Source organism: Poecilia mexicana, unplaced genomic scaffold (assembly GCF_051168715.1).
Source record: "Poecilia mexicana isolate PSO_F unplaced genomic scaffold, ASM5116871v1 scaffold_14, whole genome shotgun sequence".
Lineage (NCBI taxonomy): Eukaryota > Metazoa > Chordata > Actinopteri > Cyprinodontiformes > Poeciliidae > Poecilia > Poecilia mexicana.
In genome coordinates, this window is record NW_028263383.1 from 18,873,026 (window position 1) to 18,889,851 (window position 16,826).

The 16,826-nt window shown below is 38.8% G+C and overlaps 1 protein-coding gene across 2 annotated transcripts; it reads left to right on the top strand.

Moving 5' to 3' along the window:
• The first annotated feature begins 405 nt into the window (after positions 1–405).
• On the top strand, positions 406–16,001 carry LOC148155516 (uncharacterized). 2 transcript variants are annotated; one of them, XM_088012315.1, is made up of 2 exons: positions 406–721; positions 3,332–6,679. In XM_088012315.1, exons 1-2 carry the CDS (start codon positions 583–585, stop codon positions 4,522–4,524), a joined length of 1,332 nt encoding a protein of 443 aa, XP_087868441.1. In that variant the 5' UTR covers positions 406–582; the 3' UTR covers positions 4,525–6,679. The 2 variants fall into 2 exon arrangements, with proteins under 2 accessions (XP_087868441.1, XP_087868440.1); XM_088012314.1 differs by lacking the exons at positions 406–721; positions 3,332–6,679 and adding exons at positions 9,362–9,995; positions 12,638–16,001.
• Positions 16,002–16,826: the final 825 nt, after the last annotated feature.

The following is a 16,826-nucleotide window of genomic DNA, read 5'->3' on the forward strand; positions in this document are numbered from 1 at the left end:
TTAAAATTCAAAAACATAAAACTGGTAAATGTGATCACTGTGATAAATATGAAACTATAGAGCATGTTGTATTAGAATGCCATAAATATTAAAAAGAGGGAAGATATATGAAGAGAGAGTTTGAAAGTATTAAGGAGAAGGTTAATTTATTAGATATATTGAGGAAGAATTTAGGGAGTAAACATATACAAATAATTATTCGATTTCTAAAGAAAACTAAAGTATATCATAGAATTTAATTATAGTAAGTGTGTTTGTGAATGAAGGCATGATACGCAAAGTTGTGCACAAGTATGTATGTTTTAAGTGTGAATGTGTGAGTGTATGTTTAGATAGAATTATGGTAGAATATATAGATGAGGATAAATATTTAAACCATCACGAACCACACTCCATACCAGTAAGTGGCGGTAATGCTACTAAAAGTTTCTTGCCAACCGCAATAAAACCGACAAGAAGAAGAAAAAGAAGAAGAAGAAGGAGGAGGAGAAAGAGGAGAAAGAAGACGACGGCACATGGTCTGTTTTGTTGAATGCTCCAGTGTTTCTCTAAAAATATCTTCAGTCCAGCTTAAACGATTTTATGTACAAGCAGTTTGCTGCTGCTGAAGAAACATTCAGAGAGTTTAAAGAAATCACCGTCAAGTCGTTGGAAGAGATGGATGATCAGCGCAGACTGCTGGATTTCTCCCGGACTCCCCGGATAATCTTACACCGGATAGGTAGGAAACACCAGCATTTGGATGAAGGTTAAGGTCTAAATATCTGAAGCTGAATGTTCTTTTCCCGTATAAATGTTTTTTCAATAGGTAAATGAAAGCAGACATCACAATTATGCATTGAGAATGGCTTATTTATGTAGAGAGAAAATTTCCTTTTTTTATGGCTCTCCTTTAACTACTGAGTTACTTTTTAAAGCAGGAGAAATATGAACAATGCAGCGCAAGTTTAGTAAAGCAAGTGTAACCGGAGTGTAGATGTCGAGTTTCATTTTCTGGTTTTCTACTACTTATCTCCTTTGCCTTCCAAAATCTCGCAATAGTTTATATATATATACACACACAGAGAGCAATTCTCGCGAGAATTACTAAGCAGCCAATCGTTGTTGAGTGTCTTAGTCACATGTAACACCGTGACACATGTCGCGTCAATCCGCGTTTCCCCATCAGATACGGTTCCCCCCTGCGTCTTCTTGCCGCTCCGCCCCGCCCACGCGGCAAAATACGCGCGTGCTCGTGATGAGCACTGAGAAAGCACGCGCGTAGCAAACACGCGCTTGTTCGGAGCGCTTATCTGGGGAACTACGGACACCGTGAAAGCTCAAACAACATGTTTCGGAAAAGTCACACTTTCTTCACGTTTTTGCGGGAAACTAATACTAATAATAAGAATAATAAATAAGAGTAATTATAAATAGATATATGTCACATATATTATAAGTATTATAAGACATTATATATATATATATATATATATATATATATATATATATATATATATATATATATTTGAGAATGGTCCTGTTTTATTATACAGGCCAGGTTTGATGGTGAGCTGAAGATTCAGGCCTAAGAACCTAAAAGGATTTCACCTGTGGTGCCGAAAGATTTGGTTTCCCCACCAGGCTGTTGGGAGACTTCTTGCAGCCCATGAACAAAACTGTTCCCACTCTGATCTGACTTCTGTCAGCCTAGAAACTGCACCAAGCGCTTTAACCAACCCGCCTGACCCCGTTGAACCACCCCAGTTCCGGGGGTTTATAAACTGAATGGTGTGGCTTGTTGCTGGAACTATGAAACCGATTGATTGTTTCTTTGATTTGTTAGTTTAATTGTTTTCGTTGTGTATTTTTTTTATTTAATATGGCCATTTGAATGTATTTTTTTTCTCCTATTGTGATGTACATATGCATATAATAATTCACTGTGAATACAAGGCACCCACATCTGCAAACTTCTAGTCTGTCTACTCCTTCATGAGTCGTATCTTGACTTCTGAGAACTAGCCTATTGACCCTGTTGGTCATAATCTATTTTCAATTATTTAGAAATATAGTATACTGTTGTTTACACAGATATGCTACACAAGCAACATAAACTAAAAATAGCGGCGTTAGTAGTGTAGTAGAAAATGTTATAATGTGCTTTAAGATTGTGTCTAAGATCATGTGTCTGCATGATCTCATCATGAGATGGGTCTCCTGCTCTCTTATAACCCTTTCAAGCATGAATTTTGATCCTTTGTGTCAGGATTTTTTACCAATTTTTTTAAGGCATAAAAGAGGTAGGAAAAAAATTTTGTAAAGAAAATATATTATTTTATTAGGTGATCAATTGTAATTTTCTTCTAATACAAAGTTGTTATTTGAAAAATACATCAGTAGTATTGTTCCTTAAGGGTTATCTGATGTCACAATATTTTTGTTTTTTACCTGCCAGAGTCGTCTACAGTAGAAGGAGGGACCGGGTCGGTTGGCATGTTTTTTTTGTTGTTGTTTTTTTTTGTCTGTCGGCCATATTGGATTTAATAAAAATAATTTCTTGCATTTGCAGCTGATGGCCAGTAGTTGAGAGTGTATTTTATGATGCATTAGTGTCCACTTCAGTGGTCATTTAAAACATAAAAATCCACAAGAAGCACAAGAAAATGGCTTTTAGGTAGCTGTCCACTGTAGTGACCGCTATGCAGGAAAGGGATAAACTTCCACAGTATCATGTAACAGCAGGGGGTGTCTGTGACCCAGGAAACAAGCTGGGAGTTCCTCAGTGCTTCATGAAGCTTCATCTCACCATCACTACTTTTCATTGTTTCCTCTCCTGCTCTGGTCAAAACCCACAGGCCCAACCCAGTGCATGCTGGTCCAATACCAGTTCTTATACTTACAGAAAACTGACCCACAGTTCTTCCTGTCTAACTTAGAAAAGTAAATAAAGGAACAAAAACTAAGCAACTATCAACTTTCAAATAAACTTATGTTTGTAAATAAACCCCAAAGATATAAAGTGGACTAAAATAAAATTTTAATACAAGTCAAAATAATAAAACTAAACAATAACTCCAAATATTGTCTTGAAATAATATAATTTACTGTTAAATATTAACAATCCCTACTGCAATTAATCTTGTAATAAATATGTTTTTAAAATCCATTAATTTGAGAATTCTCCAAATGTCAGCTGGAGATGTTGACTGATCTGTATCTCTGTCTGCACTCTTGAATTTTCAAGTGTTTTTTTTTTTTTTTGTCCATTTCTGTCTTAAACGATGAAGGATTTCTCCCATTTACTTCAGTAAAGTTAATAATTTCTCATTTCCTCTGTTTTCTTCTCCAGATTCCCTGAAGTGTAACGTTTGTAACCAGGAGAGAAGATCCACTGTGGAAAAGGAGGAGTTGGAGCCTCTGCAAGTGAAACAAGAACAGGAAGTTTACTGCAGTCAGGGTGAAGAACAGATTGAATTAAAACAGGAGACTGATACCTGCATGGTGGTTCCTGTTGATGAGCAAACAAACCAAACTGAATCAGAACCAAACGGGAACCAAGACATCTTCCAGGAAGCTGCTGAAGCTGAGAACCAGAATCAGGAAAGATGCAAGATTTTCTCATGTGTCATCTGTGAAAAACGTTTCCCTTTCAAATCTGTTTTTGATGCTCACATGAGGATTCACACTGGGCAAAAGCCGTTTTCATGTGGGAACTGTGGAAAAAGTTTTAGACAAAAAGGGAATTTAATTAGTCACATGAGGATTCACACTGCTGAAAAGCCATTTTCATGTGGGAACTGTGGAAAAAGTTTTAGACAAAAAGGGAATTTAATTAGTCACATGAGGATTCACACTGGTGAAAAGCCATTTTCATGTGTGAACTGTGGAAAATGTTTTAATGACAAAGCTACTTTAACTCGCCACATGAGGATTCACACTGGTGAAAAGCTGTTTTCATGTGGGAACTGTGGAAAAAGTTTTAGTCGCAAATCGTCTTTAACTAGTCACATGAGGATTCACACTGGTGAAAAGCCGTTTTCATGTGTGAACTGTGGAAAAAGTTTTAGTCGCAAATCGTATTTAACTAGTCACATGATGATTCACACTGGTGAAAAGCCTTTTTCATGTGTGAACTGTGGAAAATGTTTTAATGACAAAGCTACTTTAACTCGCCACATGAGGATTCACACTGGTGAAAAGCTGTTTTCATGTGGGAACTGTGGAAAAAGTTTTAGTCTAAAACAGGATTTAGTTACACACATGAGGATTCACACTGGTGAAAAGCCATTTTCTTGTGTGAACTGTGGAAAAAGTTTTTGTCAAAAAGTTAGTTTAACTTGCCACATGAGGATTCACACAGGTGAAAAGCCATTTTCTTGTGTGAACTGTGGAAAAAGTTTTAGTCAAAGATGTTCTTTAATTCGTCACATGAGGATTCACACTGGTGAAAAGCCGTTTTCATGTGGGAACTGTGGAGAAAGTTTTAGTCGCAAATCGTCTTTAACTAGTCACATGAGGATTCACACTGGTGAAAAGCTGTAGAAATATTTTCCATACATGTTCTACAGAGTTTCCCCCAGAAAACTTTCTAAACCCAGTAGTCGGGGTGTCGAGGCGGTCCACCGTGTTTTTGTATTAAAAGATGTTAAGTTGACAGGAAATGTAAAAATATTACGGTTTAATTATACGTTACAGGAAAACATCTACAGTGAAATTCTATTTAAACCCACAACTAGTCTAAAAACAACAAATTTGCACTTCTGTTTAATCCATTTAAGTCAGCGGCTCCATCAGCCTCATACAGCCTTGGACCGGCCCTGCATGATGAGGTAATCTGCTGCACTACGCAGAGATGCGCAACAAACGGGAGATTTAATTCAATGCTGCTCATGTGGCTTTAGTAGCTCTTCCATTTCATGTCTGTTGAGTTTTTAATCGTCACAGAAACTATTCTGGTTGGTCGAGTTTATGGGACACATTTCTCAGATCTCCGTGCGGCCGCGTGTATTAACTCCCAAGTAAACAACCCATTTGATATGGTTTGATGCATCGTGTAACCGGAAAAATAATACTAAAAATGATAATAAAATAATATAAAATCAGCGTGATGTGTGACTCCGAGGAGAGCGCGAAAGCTCCTCATCAGGCTGAACCTGCATGATGAGGTTAGCGCTGCTCGTTATCCACAAACGCTCCGGCAAACCGGGACCACAGACATAAACTTTACAGGGAAGACAGACACAGAGCCACACGCTGGGCAGCGTGTTGAGATGTAAACACTGCATATAATTGTTCGTTCACAAAGATAAATCATTCTCACCGCTCCACAACGCGCCTCTGAATTCGCTACAAGTTATTCCTGCGCTTCACATTGAGCTGTGCAACCAGAGCTAACGCGGCAGGTTTTAAACTCTTACCTAGAGTTCTCCAAAGGATCGTAATTCCTCACAGTAGGTTGATGTAAATATCCATACAGGTCAGCCTGTGTCCAGTTTGAGTGAAAGGAGGCGCGCGCGATCCCACTGAGGTAAAGCAGCGGTAGCGCGAGGCAAACGCAGAGGCGCCAGCTGTGTGATTGGTCTGCGCGCTGCCGGGTTTAAATGCATAAACTATAAACCTATCCTTTAGGAATAAATCTGCTCTGCTAGTGAAATGCTAAGAGTAAAAGAGACGCTTGCAGCCCGGCTTTAAAAAGAAAAAAAAGATTTATTTTTTTTCCTAGAAACGTAAACAAGCGACGCTTAGCCTGGCGGCGGGGCTAGTAAAGCATGGCGGGCTGCCAGGCTTATAATACACTGGGGGAAACCCTGTCCTATGTTGAGGTTCTCTAGAATTGATTTGGTTAAAACCTAGAATGAAAGATGGAGGCGTTTCATGTCTATAAAGCTGAGAATTGTTGTGTTTGTTAAATATGATCATTTGGATCTTCACATTTTGATACATAGAGATGTGTAACCATGACACATTTTAATTCACAGATGCTTTGTTTTTTTTTTTGTCTGGCATATTCTGTATAAAAAGAACAATAATGATAAACTGTATGTTGTATTAACATTCTGTTTGTGTTAAACTATATGTTGTGTGTGTACAACGTGAAGAGCAGAGGGCTCAGCACACAGCCCTGAGGAGAACCAGTACTGATGCTGATAGATGAGGTTTTGTGGTCCACTGACTATTTCATGCATTAACAGAGTTTGACTGGACATGGACTCCCTTCCAGAACATTCTCACAAGATTGGACTTGAGGGATTAATTTGTATTCTTTACAATAGTTTTTTTCTTTTTTTGTAGTTTCAAAATCAAAATAGAATGTACAGAATGGTTGAGAGTTTTCAATAAATATATGTAAGAAAAAAAGTATTTCTGATAGTTTTGTCTTTAAAGTAAAATAAGATTAAAACTGATTTAATTTATTTCTAATTATATTAACCAGTTTTACTCTAATTAAAATCTTTTGAAATTAAATGAAACGCATTTGTACTTTAATATAATGCAAGATTCACCACAAACTAATTTTCATGCATTGATTACAGTTATTTTCAATTTGCTTTTTTCTCCAGCTGTAATATTTTGCTCTTTTCTGCTGCAGCTGTTAGATTACAGTTTTTTATGTTGAAACTATGTGTATTTATATGTATTTTAGGAAAATAAAAGTGTAACAACTCATTTAACAATAAAAGTTTTGAGTTGTCCTGTAGTGTATGTTAAGCCTTATACTTGAACCCAGTAGATGGTGGCACCACACCTGTACTGGTTGTAGCCACTGTGGTTCCTGTAACTGATGGGTTGCTGGTTCAAACTCCCCACATCCTTCTCAGTTGTAGAATCCTTGAGCAAGGCACCAAACCTGCCTTGTCTGCTGGTAGGAGTCTGATGGCACCGATTGTGTAGCAGCTTCTGTTAGTCTGCCCCAGGGCAGCTGTGGCCAGGGGCGCCGCCAGGAATCTTGGGCCCCCCGAGGAAAAAAGCATCTACCTTCACCGAGAGCAAAATGTATTGATATTGGGTTTTATCTGGCACAACCGGCCCTTTAAGAACATTCAGATTTTTAATATGGCCCAAAATGAAAATAAGTTAAATGAATTGAAAGGTAAATCAGAACAAAACAAATGTTATAAGTTGATTAAAGACAACAAAGTCGTGAAGGGAGGATTTTAAGTTGTAGTTTTAGGAACTAACAATACCTTAAAAAACCACGGTGAACAACATCACATCTGACCAGGTGATGATTTTTGTGAGGGTTTGTTCAGCTGAAATTAAGTTTAGACACGTGATAAAAACTTGAGATTATTAAATAAAATTCCTTTCAGTAATCACCTGTCTGTAATTATTTTTTAATTTTTAGTATTAGGCCTGTCGCAATAAACAATAAATCAATTAATTGCATGATAAATGAAAATTATCGACCTCATTTTAATTGATCGGCTTTATCGTTTCTTCCTGCCCTTTTCTCTTTCTGTTGATGACACTGAATGAAAAAATTCTCAATTCCGGTGCTCTCCACTGACCCTCCCTTCCTCCTTTCCTTTGCTTAAGGGAGGAGTGAACTATTGCATCAGGTAGTTGGGTATGCCCATCTTTTAAATCTAATGATTATTTAAGGGCAAAATAATATACAAACTATATAATCTGTACTCACAGTCCTAGAGCTCACAACAGGGATGGTATCGATCTTGGAGAAGTTGCTAGTTTTCCTGGCGGGAACTTTGGATGATTGGAATCAACAGAGATGTACCAGTGGGACTTTAGGGCAGATTAAAATTTTAAAGTTTACCCAATCTAAAGCATTTTGTCTCTATCTGAACTGCCTCCCATATCTCAAATTTCCTGAATGATTTGTAAACATAATGCTCCTTTACACCTCACTCCCTTCCTGACGACATCCGTGCGACTGTGGAGCAGAGCACCTCCAACGACTTGCTCTTAGATAAGACCATCATATCAGAGACTGGTTCCTGGGAGAGCTGGCTGTACAGGGTTCATTTTATACTACTTACTCTTATTCTTATTGGTTAGAACAAACCAAATATTAATCAGAACCAAACAGGAACCAGCTTCACCAGGAAGCTGCTGAAGCTGAGAACCAAAATCAGGAAATAAGAAAACCTTTCTCATGTGTGACCGGTAAAAAGCATTTTGCTGTCAAATATGGTTTTGATGCTCACATGAGGATTCATATTGGTGAAAAGCCATTTTCATGCATGAACTGTGAAAAAAGTTAGTCACAAACAAGCGTTTAACTCAGCAGCACATGATGATTCACACAGGTGAAAAGCTCTAGAACTATTTTCCATATATGTCCTATGTTGAGGTTCATCATAAAAGTCATTTAGATGACAACTGAATGGCTTTCTTGTCTATAAAGTGGGAAAATTGTTTAATTTTCAAATTTGTTAAATGTGATCATTTGGATCGTTTGAGGGCAGCTGTCGCTACTTTCAGTAGTTTAAGTGCTAATGGGTGAATGACTAAAGTACAGGCCATTTTATAACTAGGCAATACTTTCAGTAGCCCATTTCTTTGTTTACAAAGAAATACTTTGGGGAAACTTTGCAGTTTCCCCAAAGTAAACTGTACTTTACTATAGAACCATCTATAGTGTAAATCCGTTCAACTGCAGGATTTACACTATAGATGTTTCTGGTGCTGTTTTTTTTTTTGTACCCCCCGTACAGATTTCCATACAGGTCTCCTCAGAGAAACATATAAACACCCTTATGACCAAATTTAATTGTTGGACTGATTTATGATCCTAATAAATGACTGCTTTTTAATTCCCGGTGACCAGATGTCCCCCCCTAAAATAAACAATCCTTTGACCTCTGTTGGTCCCCTTTGTGACACTTGGTTTTGGTAAACTCCTTCCGACCTTCATGAGTTTTGAGAAGAATACAATTAAAGTTTGAAAACAATAAGTGATAGATAATCACTAACCAGAATATTACATGATGTACAATATAGTATATTTAAATAGAATATACTATATTGACTTTAACTATATGTCTCAGGAGAGAGTTCAGCAATAAACATTATGTTTGCAGGTGGCCCTCCCCTACTCACCACACCATTTGTGTGTCTGTGCGTGTAGGGGGCAGTCATGAGGGGGTCCGTGGGGGGGGGGGGGAATGGGAGCCCCCGTCTACTAGTCAGTGCTTACTACATGTTTGTGATTTCCTTCATCCATTCAAAAAAAAAAACTGAATCTATAAGAGTTAAACTCTCATAGACTTTTTTCTGTAACACTTGCTAGTGTGATACATTTCGGTAAATGTTCCTCATTTGTATGTGTATTTCTTAAGAATATGTGATGAACAGGCCTACGTGAGGTTACTCAAATTTCTACAGTTAAAGTGAAAGACAACCTGTAACATCAGTCCCTTTCCAGAATTTGTCCTCACATCGTTGTGGTAAAGGTCCTTATCTGGTGTAGTGAAGAAACTGTGAAACATGTTGCGGGATATAGGAGATACGAATCAGAAGACAATGTTAACTTTGGATTTGTGGAAAACTGGAATATTAATATTGTATTTGTTTTATTTAGATAAAATGGCAGAAAAGATTTTACGTTTTTCAAAGAGAACCGGCACTGTATGAGAAATCTTTAGATGTGATGATCGTATGATCCACAAGGTGGCGGTAATGCAAGACATGAATGCCGACAGTCATAAAATCACAAAGAAGAAGAGGAAGAGAAGGACCACACTCCAGTATCGTAGGTGGCGGTAAATGCACCTTGGATGCCAGCCGCCAATAAAAATCAAAGGAAGAAGAAGAAGAAGAAGAAGAAGAAGACAAAGAGGACGGCACATGGTCTGTTTTGTTGAATGTTCCAGTGTTTCTCTAAAAATATCTTCAGTCCAGCTTAAACGATTTTATGTACAAGCAGTTTACTGCTGCTGAGGAAACATTCACAGAGTTTAAAGAAATCACCGTCAAGTCGTTGGAAGAGATGGATGATCAGCGCAGACTGCTGGATTTCTCCCGGACTCCCCGGATAATCTTACACCGGATAGGTAGGAAACACCAGCGTTTGGATGAAAGTTAAGGTCTAAATATCTGAAGCTGAATGTTCTTTTCCCGTATAAATGTTTTTTCAATAGGTAAATGAAAGCAGACATCACAATTATGCATTGAGAATGGCTTATTTATGTAGAGAGAAAATGTCCTTTTTTTATGGCTCTCCTTTAACTACTGAGTTACTTTTTAAAGCAGGAGAAATATGAACAATGCAGCGCAAGTTTAGTAAAGCAAGTGTAACCGGAGTGTAGATGTCGAGTTCCATTTTCTGGTTTTCTACTACTTATCTCCTTTGCCTTCCAAAATCTCGCAATAGTTAATATAAGTGTGTGTGTGTGTGTGTGTGTGTGTGTGTGTATATATATATATATATATATATATATATATCTATATATATATATATATATATATATATATACACACACACACACAGCAATTCTCGCGAGAATTACTAAGCAGCCAATCGTTGTTGAGTGTATTAGTCACATGTAACACCGTCACACATGTCGCGTCAATCCGCGTTTCCCCATCAGATACGGTTCCCCCGATGTCTTCTTGCCGCCCCGCCCACGCGGCAAAATACGCGCGTGCTCGTGATGAGCACTGAGAAAGCACGCGCGTAGCAAACACGCACTTGTTCGTTGAGTTATCTGGGGAACTACGGACACCGTGAAAGCTCAAACAATATGTTTCGGAAAAGTCACACTTCACGTTTTTGCGGGAAACTAATACCACTAATAATAACAATAATAATAAATAATAGTAATTATAAATAGATATATGTCACATATATTATAATTATTATAAGAGATTTATATATATATATATATATATATATATATATATATATATATATATATATATATATATATATTTGAGAATGGTCCTGTTTTATTATACAGGCCAGGTTTGATGGTGAGCTGAAGATTCAGGCCTAAGAACATAAAAGGATTTCACCTGTGGTGCCGAAAGATTTGGTTTCCCCACCAGGCTGGTGGGAGACTTCTTGCAGCCCATGAACAAAACTGTTCCCACTCTGATCTGACTTCTGTCAGCCTAGAAACTGCACCAAGCGCTTTAACCAACCCGCCTGACCCCGTTGAACCTCCCCAGTTCCGGGGGTTTATAAACTGAGTGGTGTGGCTTGTTGCTGGAACTATGAAACTGATTGATTATGTTTCTTTGATTTGTTAGTTTAATTGTTTTCGTTGTGTATTTTTTTTATTTAATATGGCCATTTGAATGTTTTTTTTTCCTATTGTGATGTACATATGCATATCATAATTCACTGTAAATACAAGGCACCCACATCTGCAAACTTCTAGTCTGTCTACTCCTTCATGAGTCGTATCTTGACTTCTGAGAACTAGCCCATTGACCCTGTTTGTCATAATCTATTTTCAATTATTTAGAAATATAGTATACTGTTGTTTACACAGATATGCTACACAAGCAACATAAACTAAAAATAGCAGCGTTAGTAGTGTAGTAGAAAATTTTATAATGTGCTTTAAGATTGTGTCTGATAAGATCATGTGTCTGCATGATCTCATCATGAGATGGGTCTCCTGCTCTCTTATAACCCTTTCAAGCATGAATTTTGATCCTTTGTGTCAGGATTTTTTACCAATTTTTTTTAAGGCATAAAAGAGGTAGGAAAAAATTTTTGTAAAGAAAATATATTATTTTCTTAGGTGATCAATTGTAATTTTCTTCTAATACAAAGTTGTTATTTGAAAAATACATCAGTAGTATTGTTCCTTAAGGGTTATCTGATGTCACAATATTTTTGTTTTTTACCTGCCAGAGTCGTCTACAGTAGAAGGAGGGACCGGGTCGGTTGGCATGATTTTTTTTTTTTTTTTTTTTGTGTATCGGCCATATTGGATTTAATAAAAATAATTTCTTGCATTTGCAGATGATGGCCAGTAGTTGAGAGTGTATTTTATGATGCATTAGTGTCCACTTCAGTGGTCATTTAAAACATAAAAATCCACAAGAAGCACAAGAAAATGGCTTTTAGGTAGCTGTCCACTGTAGTGACCGCTATGCAGGAAAGGGATAAACTTCCACAGTATCATGTAACAGCAGGGGGTGTCTGTGATCCAGGAAACAAGCTGGGAGTTCCTCAGTGCTTCATGAAGCTTCATCTCACCATCACTACTTTTCATTGTTTCCTCTCCTGCTCTGGTCAAAACCCACAGGCCCAACCCAGTGCATGCTGGTCCAATACCAGTTCCTATACTTACAGAAAATTGACCCACAGTTCTTCCTGTCTAACTTAGAAAAGATATAAAGATATAAAGATATAAAGTGGACTAAAATAAAATTTTAATACAAGTCAAAATAATAAAACTAAACAATAACTCCAAATATTGTCTTGAAATAATATAATTTACTGTTAAATATTAACAATCCCTACTGCAATTATTCTTGTAATAAATATCTTTTAAAATCCATTAATTTGAGAATTCTCCAAATGTCAGCTGGAGATGTCGACTGATCTGTATCTCTGTCTGCACTCTTGAATTTTCAAGTGTTTTTTTTTTTGTCCATTTCTGTCTTAAACGATGAAGGATTTCTCCCATTTACTTCAGTAAAGGTAATAATTTCTCATTTCCTCTGTTTTCTTCTCCAGATTCCCTGAAGTGTAACGTTTGTAACCAGGAGAGAAGATCCACTGTGGAAAAGGAGGAGTTAGAGCCTCTGCAAGTGAAACAAGAACAGGAAGTTTACTGCAGTCAGGGTGAAGAACAGATTGAATTAATACAGGAGACTGATACCTGCATGGTGGTTCCTGTTGATGAGCAAACAAACCAAACTGAATCAGGACCAAACAGGAACCAAGACATCTTCCAGGAAGCTGCTGAAGCTGAGAACCAGAATCAGGAAAGATGCAAGACTTTCTCATGTGTCATCTGTGAAAAACGTTTCCCTTTCAAATCTGTTTTTGATGCTCACATGAGGATTCACACTGGGGAAAAACCATTTTCATGTGGGAACTGTGGAAAAAGTTTTAGTCAAAAACAGGATTTAACTCAACACATGCTGATGATTCACACAGGTGAAAGGCCGTTTTCATGTGGGAACTGTGGAAAAAGTTTTAGTCGCAAAACTAATTTAACTCACCACGTGAGGATTCACACTGGTGAAAAGCCATTTTCATGTGGGAACTGTGGAAAAAGTTTTAGTCGTAAATCGTCTTTAACTAGTCACATGAGGATTCACACTGGTGAAAAGCCGTTTTCATGTGGGAACTGTGGAAAAAGTTTTAGTTGCAAAACTAATTTAACTCACCACGTGAGGATTCACACTGGTGAAAAGCCATTTTCATGTGGGAACTGTGGAAAAAGTTTTAGTCTAAAAAAGCATTTAGTTACGCACATGAGGATTCACACTGGTGAAAAGCCATTTTCATGTGGGAACTGTGGAAAAAGTTTTAGTCGCAAAACTAATTTAACTCGCCACGTGAGGATTCACACTGGTGAAAAGCCATTTTCATGTGGGAACTGTGGAAAAAGTTTTAGTCTAAAAAAGCATTTAGTTGCGCACATGAGGATTCACACTGGTGAAAAGCCGTTTTCATGTGGGAACTGTGGAAAAAGTTTTAGTCTAAAAAAGCATTTAGTTACGCACATGAGGATTCACACTGGTGAAAAGCCGTTTTCATGTGGGAACTGTGGAAAAAGTTTTAGTCGCAAATCGTCTTTAACTAGTCACATGATGATTCACACTGGTGAAAAGCCATTTTCATGTGGGAACTGTGGAAAAAGTTTTAGTCTAAAAAAGCATTTAGTTACGCACATGAGGATTCACACTGGTGAAAAACCGTTTTCATGTGGGAACTGTGGAAAAAGTTTTAGTCTAAAAAAGCATTTAGTTACGCACATGAGGATTCACACTGGTGAAAAGCCGTTTTCATGTGGGAACTGTGGAAAAAGTTTTAGTCGCAAATCGTCTTTAACTAGTCACATGAGGATTCACACTGGTGAAAAGCCATTTTCATGTGGGAACTGTGGAAAAAGTTTTAGTCTAAAAAAGCATTTAGTTACGCACATGAGGATTCACACTGGTGAAAAGCCGTTTTCATGTGGGAACTGTGGAAAAAGTTTTAGTCGCAAATCATCTTTAACTAGTCACATGAGGATTCACACTGGTGAAAAGCTGTAGAAATATTTCCCATACTGTCGAGAAAACTGGCATGGACTTGTGAGATCTCTCTAGGTACACGCAGAAAGCAGGGTAAAGGCCGGGGGAGTAACAGTGATCTTGTATTGATTTAAGAATGATTAAAGAAATGAAATACAAAATACATAGTTGTGTAATAGTTGAAATGATTGATGTATTGTAATCACAATGTCTGTAATGTATGACTGAAATATATAATCTGTATTCATGATCTGCAGTAACAGTAACAACTTAGTTGTTATATATATTTTTAATGATTTCAGATAATGGTAAAACAAGTTGATTATGTTTTGAGTTAATTGTGTTTCATGGTACATTATAAGGAGATTGCAGAGTTGAGCACAGAAAAATAAAAGAGTGAGTCAGGTCACAAGCACTGAGCTGGCTGGGCGGGGGCCTCAGAACAAATTGCCAAAAAAGGTAATGACTACCAGATGGCCAGCAGAAAAAAGAGAAGCATTGCAAAGGAGTTGCAGCAGTCAGACGCAAAAGACGGAGGTGTTGTGCAACAACAGGTGGCGCCCGAACAGGGACCACGCCCCTTGTGAAAGGGGTAGAGCCCTACTTTAACCAAGTCAGTAAAAACAGAGGCGAGTATCTGAATAGCTCACTTGGAGGCTAGCTCTTAAGGAATAGAGTTAGTGGTGGCTGATGAGGCCGTCAGTCACAACCCTTGCAGTAACTGTATGGCATACAGGTGAGGGACAGCTTCTACTGAGGATAAAACATGTGTATCCGGACGAGAAGCCAGTAGCCATAGCCTGGACCCATCCCTGCTCGATAGCTTAAGAGAGGCTTTGGGGGAAAGGCGACTCGAAGACAAAGACAACCATGGATGAAGGAAAAGAAGAAGAAGAAGGATCAAAACTCCAGCAAACTTCAAAAGCAGAGCAGGAGAGAAGATGAAGATTGATCCCTGTCTAAATCCCTGTTCCAGTCAGCCCCAGTGAGAGTGATTCTGTATGGGGAGGGATTTGAGACATGGACTCGAGTGAATCAAAGGAAGGTTGTCTTTGCCAGAATCGAGAAGTGGGACAGTTCTCCCAAGGGAAGGGAGGTCTCAGAAGAGTACGTGGATGAGGTCGTGCGGAGCTTGCATGAGGCCCTAGAACATGCAGGCGTACAACCCACCCGTAAGGAGCTGGAGGAGCATGAACTTTGGATCCCAGTGAAACAAGTCCAATGCGTGCTGAGGGACTGTGAAGTGTGTGGAAAATACAACGCAGGTCGCCGAGGGCAACGGTTGGAAGGGTGTTCATCAAAGAGCACATTACCCAGGGCTTCAGTCTGCATGGATATAGCAGGCCCCGTGGATAACAGAAAAGAGAGGTCAGGAGTACCTCTTGGTGCTGATGGACATGATGTAACAGTGACAGCTGTAGAAGAGTAGGTCTTCCCCTGCAGAGAAACTCCGTTCACGTCACGGAAAGCAGGAGGGCGGAGGCGCTTCTCCTTTTGGCCCAGAGAGGGAAAGGGGAAGTTGCGGTTTGCAGTGTCATTGAAAACAGGGCAGAAAGTTTGGATTAATGCTCAAGATTGGCCTGTAGTCACGGGGATCAAGCTGAAATTCAATGGAAAGAATTTTGTGAAGCAAGTACTGCACTGCAAAACAGTACTATTAATGAGGAAAGGGGTCCACAAGGTCAGTGCTCAAGCCAGTTCTTAGCTAAAGCGAACCAGAACATTGCAAGAATCAAGCAACATGCCATCCTGTGTTAGACTTGCCACTATTACAGGATGATTGCCATTCAAAGAACAACTTCAAGGCTTTGACTGGGAGGGCCCTGAAGAAATTGGATTATGCTAAAGAAGAACTCCTGTCACAAACGGATGGATTAAACTGGAAAAGGGACTGAAGTCGTGAGGAAGGAGTGGCATCATAGACAACCACCAAGATCAATCCTGCAACAAAGCATTGAACACCTGGAAGGGGAAGGGTCAACAGTTTCCTCCCAGGACCTGAACAACTTCTGATGCTCCGACAACTCCAGTACCCCTTGATGACCTCCAGCGACGGAAAAGGATTACGATTGTGGATAAAGCATCCTGCTGCTTATGCTTTTTGCTTTGTTCTGCTGAACTTCCAGATTTTTTTTTTTTTGTGAAGTTTCTGCCTCAGTCCGTCAGCTCATCAACCTGTCCTTAAGAAATTGCCACATCCTGAAGAATCGACAGTTCATCCAGCTGAGGATCAGAGCGACCTGGGTTCTCTTCGACATTCATCACTTCCTGGGAGGCATCAAAACTCCAGGGAGGGGGTGTCAAAGAGCAGTGGAGTTTTGAGACTCTGCATCTTCACATCCCAAGCTGCTGTGGCCTTGGTGACGACTGAGGATCTGCATCTTCACATCCCAGAGGACCATCTTCTCTTTCCAGAGGATGACGACGCAGACCTGCATGAGGGTGTTGGGTTCCCAGCATGTGAAAGGCCTGACCTCGAGGAGGGGGTGTCGAGAAAAGTCGAGCTCATCCTACTTCCCCATGCTGAAGATTTTAGTTTAATAATAACAATAAATAAAGTTATCTTTAAAACTGATTACACAGGTGACATCAAGACCCAACAGTAGAGTCAGACAATAATAAAATTAATCTGGTTGTGTGTGTTGTTATTGTGTCCTGCTTTAATTCTACTTTTTTCT

What these genes read in the sequence shown, in the direction of transcription:
- LOC148155516 (XM_088012314.1), top strand. Translation starts at nt 9,857, where the DNA reads ATGTACAAGCAGTTTACTGCTGCTGAGGAAACATTCACAGAGTTTAAA. An exon ending in GATAATCTTACACCGGATAG is followed by an intron (nt 9,996 to 12,637) that starts GTAGGAAACACC and finishes TTTCTTCTCCAG; the next exon opens with ATTCCCTGAAGTGTAACGTT.